This window comes from Harpia harpyja, chromosome 6 (genome assembly GCF_026419915.1).
Source record: "Harpia harpyja isolate bHarHar1 chromosome 6, bHarHar1 primary haplotype, whole genome shotgun sequence".
Lineage (NCBI taxonomy): Eukaryota > Metazoa > Chordata > Aves > Accipitriformes > Accipitridae > Harpia > Harpia harpyja.
In genome coordinates, this window is record NC_068945.1 from 5,956,380 (window position 1) to 5,963,486 (window position 7,107).

The 7,107-nt window shown below is 46.5% G+C and overlaps 1 protein-coding gene across 1 annotated transcript; it reads right to left on the reverse strand.

Annotated features, from left to right (window-relative positions):
• Positions 1 to 332: 332 nt before the first annotated feature.
• LOC128143017 (zinc finger and SCAN domain-containing protein 2-like) lies at positions 333 to 6,805 on the reverse strand. The gene is made up of 5 exons (XM_052789842.1): positions 6,709 to 6,805; positions 5,936 to 6,043; positions 3,437 to 4,096; positions 1,623 to 1,724; positions 333 to 1,542 (listed from the first exon to the last, which is right to left on the reverse strand). The coding sequence occupies exons 1-5, from the start codon at positions 6,803 to 6,805 to the stop codon at positions 1,232 to 1,234; spliced, it is 1,278 nt and encodes a 425-aa protein (XP_052645802.1). The 3' UTR covers positions 333 to 1,231.
• Between the last annotated feature and the right edge of the window lie 302 nt (positions 6,806 to 7,107).

Genomic DNA, 7,107 nt, shown 5'->3' on the forward strand with positions numbered 1-7,107 from the left:
CCCCCAACCAACAACCCACAAACACAATGTCAGTTCAAGAGAAAGACTGTTTGGCATAGGCGCAAGCCCCAGAATTTCTTTATCCCAGCAGCTCTTCAAAGGTAAATCATAGTTAGCTTTTTTTGCACTTTTGAAGCTCAAAGGCACTGACACAGCTACTAGCCTGTGTCACTGATAGAAACAAGGAGGTAGAAAGGACTAACACTTCTTAAAACTCTGCACTTACTAGCCTTAAAAGGCCCCGTGTCAGAGTCCTGCAGGAACGGAGCGGGGGGGGGGGGGGGGGGGCTGTGTGTGTGTGTGTGTGAATAAAATCATTTTTCCCCCCACAGACTTTGCAAGATGGTCCACCTGAGCTTCTCAGTGTTCCTCCCCAAACGGTAATTACTTACCCCCAATGAACTAATACATAACAGTCAACAACATGTAATAATCCAAATAGGATATGACAGAATATCTAAAAAGAGACTCAAGTGGGTTCACCTTTGAACAAAAGAACAAGTGTCCTATAAACCAGTTCAGCTTTTCCTCATAAACTCTTATTAAGCAAGGTAGACCTGAATGGTGGTATTTTGTTGGGGGTTTGGGGCGGGGGTGGTGGGTTTTGTTTATTTTAAACAAAAAAACAGAAAATATTTTTTTGTAGTTTTAGTAGCGATGCTGGCCTAAGAATCAGCTAAGGTCACCTCATTTAAAGCCTTCCTGAGTGAAGGAAGCTTTTGCAAATGGATGCTGGGAATAGAGGTGCAGTTAAATTGAACACCTTTACATTAGTGTGTTGCTTACCTCTGTATAAATCAGACTTAATAGGAGTTGCTTAAAGCATCTCTGATGATTTTATCATTAGCTTCAGCTCATTAGGAGAGGTCCAATTGCCCAAGTACATGTTAAAGACATATCAGGTAGAAAAATCTGCTTAAGTTTTATGCATTATCTTATGTATGGATGTTCCACTTAACTACACCCCGGTGATAAAGATCTCTTGAGCTGCCTTGACAAAATACATTACTGGCCAAAATGCCTGCATGCTGCAACAAATGAATAGGCGGTGGATTTGATCAACTGCTGTTTGCTGATGCATCCAAGGCATGTATCCTTCCAAGCCCGAGTGCGCGGTCAGCATCTTCACAGGTACTACAATTACAACATTCCAACACAGAGATCACAGGTTTGAGTGAGAAAACAGTAGTCACATTTGTTTACATTGGATACATTTACAGCACAAAGCTGATCAAGTTGTAGAAGCTGCAGGATATTGAGGGACTGGGAGCTGAGTGGTAGGCAGAATTCCAGGAGCAGATGACCGGGATAAGAGACTAGTATTTTCAGGGAGGAGACTGCTGGGATTAAGAAGAGGAAAAGAAAGAGACGCCGCTGCAGCTGCCTGCCGTCCTAGTAGAAGTCCTAAACTATAGACGTTTGAATTAATGAGATCATTGCCTGGGAGGAGTATATTCAGTTGTTTCTGAATTTCTTGCAGGACTTGCAGCTGACTTTGCTGATTCAGAAGCAGCATATCCATATTTTCCCTCATTTTCTTCACTGTACAAAGAGAAGAGAATGTTAATGCTTGCTATGTAAAAATACTTGGCATGGCTATTTAGAAGCCTTTTTATACTTACACTCTTCAAGAACAAGATTCAAGTGATCCGTCTCACGTTTCTCTGTGCCACACCTTTGCTCTTCTTTATGATGCAAAGAAGGAAATTCAGAATGGTTTGCATCTAAAAGGAAGACAGTGTAAGTCAAGCGCCCACTTTATCACCAATCGCTAGGTCGGCATTTTAAATATGCTTTCACACAAGGAAAAGGCAGCTCAGTAACAGCCCTTCCTCTCACTCACATTTTAAACTTAAAACTTCATTCAAGTCACATGTTGGCCCAAACTAAGCCAAACCAGAACAAAGACAAGGCAGATATAGCCCCCAGTAACACTACAGACTTGGGTTTTATCACAATCAAGATACTTTCCTCCTGCTTCCCCCATACCTTTTGGGGGGGGGGGGGGGGGTGCTCAGCAAGTGGGTCGGGGGGAGGTTGGGGAGGAAGCAAAGCTGGAGCAAGGGAGCTGTTAAGGAATAGGACAGCTGAGATTTAGAAAAACGTACTTAAGGTATAAATATGTAAACCTCCTCTTTGAAATCACATCAGATACAGAAATCAACACATTGCAATACCAATGTGGCATATGTTTGATCATAAAAGCAATTTTATTATGGAGCTTCAATTACAATGATGCAGTAGCTATAGTTACTCCAGAATAAGTCTGCACGCTTTCTTTTGAAGCACATATAGTATAAGGCTGATCTGATACTAATTATTGGCCAACTGCCAGGGTAAAAATGAGACTATATTTTGTTTTCTTATGAATTATAAACTTTTACATCTAAAAAAACCTATTAAAAGCCCTTTAGGGCTCATCAGCAGAGTTACTAGGCCACCTCTCTGTACCTACGGACTGAGTGGTCTCAAACCCTACCTTAGGAACTCAGTTTTGCCATTTTATTGTAACTTCATTATTATTCATTATAACTTCATTATTATTTCCATTGTTAAGATGAAAGGCTCTCCTGCTCAGAAATCTTTTTCAGGAGGAAAAACAAAATAAAACAAATTAAAAACACAGGAAAACCTCACTCACAAAACACCTTCTCATATGGTCTCACGTCTTAATTGCCCTGCTGTTACATGATCTGGTGGCGAAGACCCCAACACCCAGAACAATTCTATGGGTGGCTAGGCAAGACCCAAGATGAAAAATTAAAACATTTTTGACCAAGTATAAAGGGACTGCCCATGTAAAGGTACAACAGAAAAAAAACACAGCTACAGCTTTTATCCCAGAGTTTCTGGTCGTTACAAGAACATGGAATATTGCCAAATCCAGAAAACTCCCCACTTTAAACAATCAGCTTGCCTGACAGCTTATGCTATGCTAAGAGTACTACAGAGGGATGGCCAGCAGAGACCTCCCACTGCAGACAACAAAAAGCTGCTCATTTTATATCCACATATAACAAAAATTAGCTGCTAGAGATTACCAAGGCCCTGATTCACAGTCTAAATCCTTTCCGTCTCCCTAAGCTTAGTATTTTGTTGGCTAAGCACTTCTGAAGATCGAGGGCTAGACATCAGGCAACACTATGAAGCAGGAATTAGCAGGATCTGAGAGCTTTGCAGAGCCTAAGGTCCCAGGCAGCCTTAATGGCAAAGTCAAAATTTCAACTTTGGCATTTTCAAGGCACTTCTTCAAATGACAGAGATAAAAGTATTATGTAGGAAGGGAAAAAAACAACCAAACAAAAAAGCCCCACTCATATCCACAGCAAGGAGGAAGAATTGTTTAGGAACAAATGGAGACCACAGTATCTGATACATCATTCCCTGTGAGTCTGTACAGCTTGAAACAAAACTCAACAGATTTTAATTCAGTTACCTGCTGTGTGTTCACTGGGTCTCTCTCTCAAATGAATCCGTTGATGTTTGACAAAGTTTGAGCACAGATGGAAGCTATTTCCACACTCAGTACACCTATAGGGCTTCTCATCCATGTGGACTCTCTGATGCTGTAAGAGAGCTGTGCTTCTACTGAAGCTTTTCCTGCACATCGTACAGGAAAAGTTTTTCTTTTTCACATGAGTTTTGCGGTGAGCAATAAGGTTTGAGGTACGGCTAAAAGTTTTCTCACATTCCTTGCACTTGTAGGGCCTCTCCCCTGTATGGATTCTCTGGTGCACCACCAGGTTGGCCTTCCTGCTAAAGCTCTTCCCACATTCTACACACTCAAACGTTTTTTCTCTCCTGTGGGTTTGCAGGTGATTCAGGAGCCTGGAGCACCCCTTAAAGCCCTTCCCGCATTCTGTACACTTGTAGGGTTTCTCTTCTGTGTGCAGTTTCTGGCCATCAGCAATGAGGGCAAGTTTCTTGGAACCTCTTTTTTGGTGAGGGGGTTTATTACAGGCTACCTTCTGCTGCCTTCGTGGAGTGGCTGCCCCCCTGTCTGGGCTGTGGGCTTCAGGTAGCTGAGGCAGTACTTCTTGCGTAATGTCTTCGGGGATGCCTCTCCCTTCCTCATTGTCACTCAAAATGCAGTTCCCTGGTGGAGTAAGAGAGCAATCTGACACTCCTCCTTCCCCAAGGCAGGTAAACTGCTCCATGTAAAGTAACTGAATTTCTCAGGCCTAGCATCAACTTGCACCAGATTCCCCTTTTCCAAAGGGCAAGGGAAATGACAAAGACTGAGACAAGAAGACAAGGAAAAGAAAAAGTGGCACAGGAAAGAAAAGAGAGGTAAGAAACCTACCTCTTCTCTTCCTTCCCCTCCCCATTTCCTTGTTCTTCCTCCCCTCAGGGAATGGTAAAGGAAAGCTGCCAAAATGAAGGAAGGAAAAGGAACACCCTGAAACGTCCTACCCGTCACAAATATCTGGTTTTAGCTATTTGTTCCTGCAAACTTTGCTCAAAAGCCTTCCAGCCTGCTAAATTAGCATTTAAACTCTGTTTTCAAGCTATGCGTTTGAGTGGGGATGCTTCGACACCAAAAAAGTCTCCTTGAGCTTCCTTAAGCAAAATCAACAGGGGTGTTTAGGTTGTTTCTCACTTACGTTAGTTAATATTTACTGAAAAAATTTAAATTACTTCTTTTACGGGTCAGCATGTCAGGTTTTTTCCCTAATGATCACAAGAACAGTTGTAATTATTATAGGTATACTGTATATTCATGCATCAGAAGTCAAAGAGTTAAATCCTTATTGATAAAAAAAATTAACTAATGGCCAATTAAGTATCTCTTTCATATCTAGATCTAACATGACACCTACGTTTCTTGTAGTGACAAGCTAAATAAATTGCATTCCAAGGAAGCTCACAGGAAACAATCAAACATGGCCCTTTCTTTCCTAAAGAATGCAACCTATGTATTTCACAAATGAGTACATATGATTTGGTTATCTTACTCTGCTGACTAAATTTTATATTTACATCAGTTCAGCATTAATAGAATTATAAGTATCATCTGATGCACACTTACCCGAGCTTGATTTTTGTGTCTTAAGATGTTTACTGTTAATCCAAATAGAGAACTTAGCCATTAGCATCTCCGATCTAGCTTTAAAATATTCAGTTACTCACACTACATATACTTCCATTTAACACATCAAGTTTGATTATTCCACTAAAAAAAAACAGGCTTTCTACATTCAAGGTAAAACTCTACAGTGGAATTTCAGTCCTACCTCTATGACACCAAGGAATAAAATTCTTCAGGAACATGTCCTTGAAGAGACAAAATCCTCTCTATTTACATGGCCACAACTGCCAAGATTAAATACTAGCGATAAAGCAAAAAAACCCCCCACTTACTGAGGAATGGGGGCCCATCTCTTACATCAAAGAATTACACTCGAGAAGTAGCTTTCTCCCAGAGGGATGAAGAAGACTCCCTCTCACAGGAGCAGTCATTCCCTCACTCCACAACCAAGCAGCTAATTCTTCCCAGAGGCCCATGCAGAGACCCCAGGTCTCTAATGGTGAAATGGGAACCGAACAACCCTCCATTCCCATACACAGCTGGGGAGTCACGCATTTCAGATGCAGCTGTGCAACTCCCTCAGACCTTCCTCACCCGTGAAAAAGCCTGAAAAAGAGAAGTGTGCTGGCTTTCCTTCACTCCAAATGAACCGTATTGCCTCATTTTAAAACAGCTACTAGAAACCCACAGCAGAAAAAAACACAAAATACCACTGAGCACCTTGCCCTAGCCTAGCATGCCATACCATCCCCGCAACCCAGACCAGAGCAGCCAGCTAAGAAGGAACGCGACATCCCCAACACCGCTCGGTAGAACCTCAAGCTTCCCTCTAACTAGCAGAATTCACATCTCACCTGTATAGCCTGCAATATCGCTCTTCCTAGGCTCCTGGAGAAGAGAGAATACGGGCTCTATCACTGGCTCCATCTAGAAAAGGAGAGGAGAGGTGGAGTGTGAGATGGGAGGAGGAGGCAGACACAGGTGCGGCGCATCTTGGCAGCACCCGCAGGCTGCCTAAAAGGGGCAAACCCGTGCGTGCTGTTGAACATCCCCCCTGGGGAGATGAGTCTGCTGCACGGAGCTGAAGTTTGGTGACCTGTGAGCTTAACCAAGAGACCAGCGGGATGAAACCCGATGTTACCTAGCCTTTGCCTCCCTCGCAGCACCAAGCAGCCCCATCCGAGGGCCCCGCTCCTCCCTCAGCCTCAACACCTGGCGCTCCTTCCCGACCTTCGAGACACCCCCCGCCAAGCGAACGGCTTCCCCCTTCCCGCCGGAGCCGCTCCGTCCCTCTCCCAAAGCCTCCGAGCAGCCCCTCAGCCTACCCCGGGCCTGCTGTTGGGCCGCCGGCTGAGCCCGGCCCCCTCCCGCCAGCGGCCCCGGGCCCGTACCTTCCCTCCCGCGGGCTTCCCCGGCCGCCCGCTGCGCCAAGGCAGCGGGGCTTCGCTCCTCCCCGGGCCTGCTGCCGGCTCTCCCCGCCGAGGGGAGGGCAGCAAATGGCACCGGGGAAGCGGTGCGGTGCGGCCCACCCCTCCTGACTGGGGCCGAAAGGCCGGGGGAGGTGGGGGAGACGCGGGGCGCTGGCCTTCAGGGCTGCTCCCCCGGCCCCGGCAGCCTCGGGGCCGCTTCCCCCCCCAGCCCCGGTGCTTGCTGCCCGGCCAGGGCTGCAGATCACCCACCCTGTGCCGGCGAGCCGCCCCCCGGGGAGCCCCGGCCCCGGAGGGCAAGGGCCGCAGTGCTCGGCCCCGGGCAGTCCTCGGGTTTGCCCTTGGGCATCGACCTCCCCCCTCAGAATCCGAATACGGCGGCGGGGGGCTTTTCCTTCACTGTCCGGTGATGGGAGCCGAGTGCTTTCTGGTGACTTTGTGGTTCCGTCACCTTGCACTCTGGCCACGGTCACTCGTTGGGTTCGCCTAGCCCTCACCGTGGGAGGGGGACTGTTTTGCTCATCCCCTGCACGGCACGGAGCGTTAACCGAGGCTCCGTGGCCCCTCTGAGGACGGACGGCGTTGCCCTGGTAGAAGCGCCAGGTTTTCTCCACGGGCTTTCGGGCCTGGCGGGGCGCAGCTTGGCAAGGC

Coding starts and splice junctions, on each gene's coding strand:
- LOC128143017 (XM_052789842.1), bottom strand. CDS start 6,805: ATGCCCAAGGGCAAACCCGAGGACTGCCCGGGGCCGAGCACTGCGGCC. Junction 4,097..5,935: donor TGGAGCCAGTGATAGAGCCC/GTATTCTCTCTT, acceptor TTACTCCACCAG/GGAACTGCATTTTGAGTGAC. Junction 1,543..1,622: donor GAATCTTGTTCTTGAAGAGT/GTAAGTATAAAA, acceptor CTCTTTGTACAG/TGAAGAAAATGAGGGAAAAT.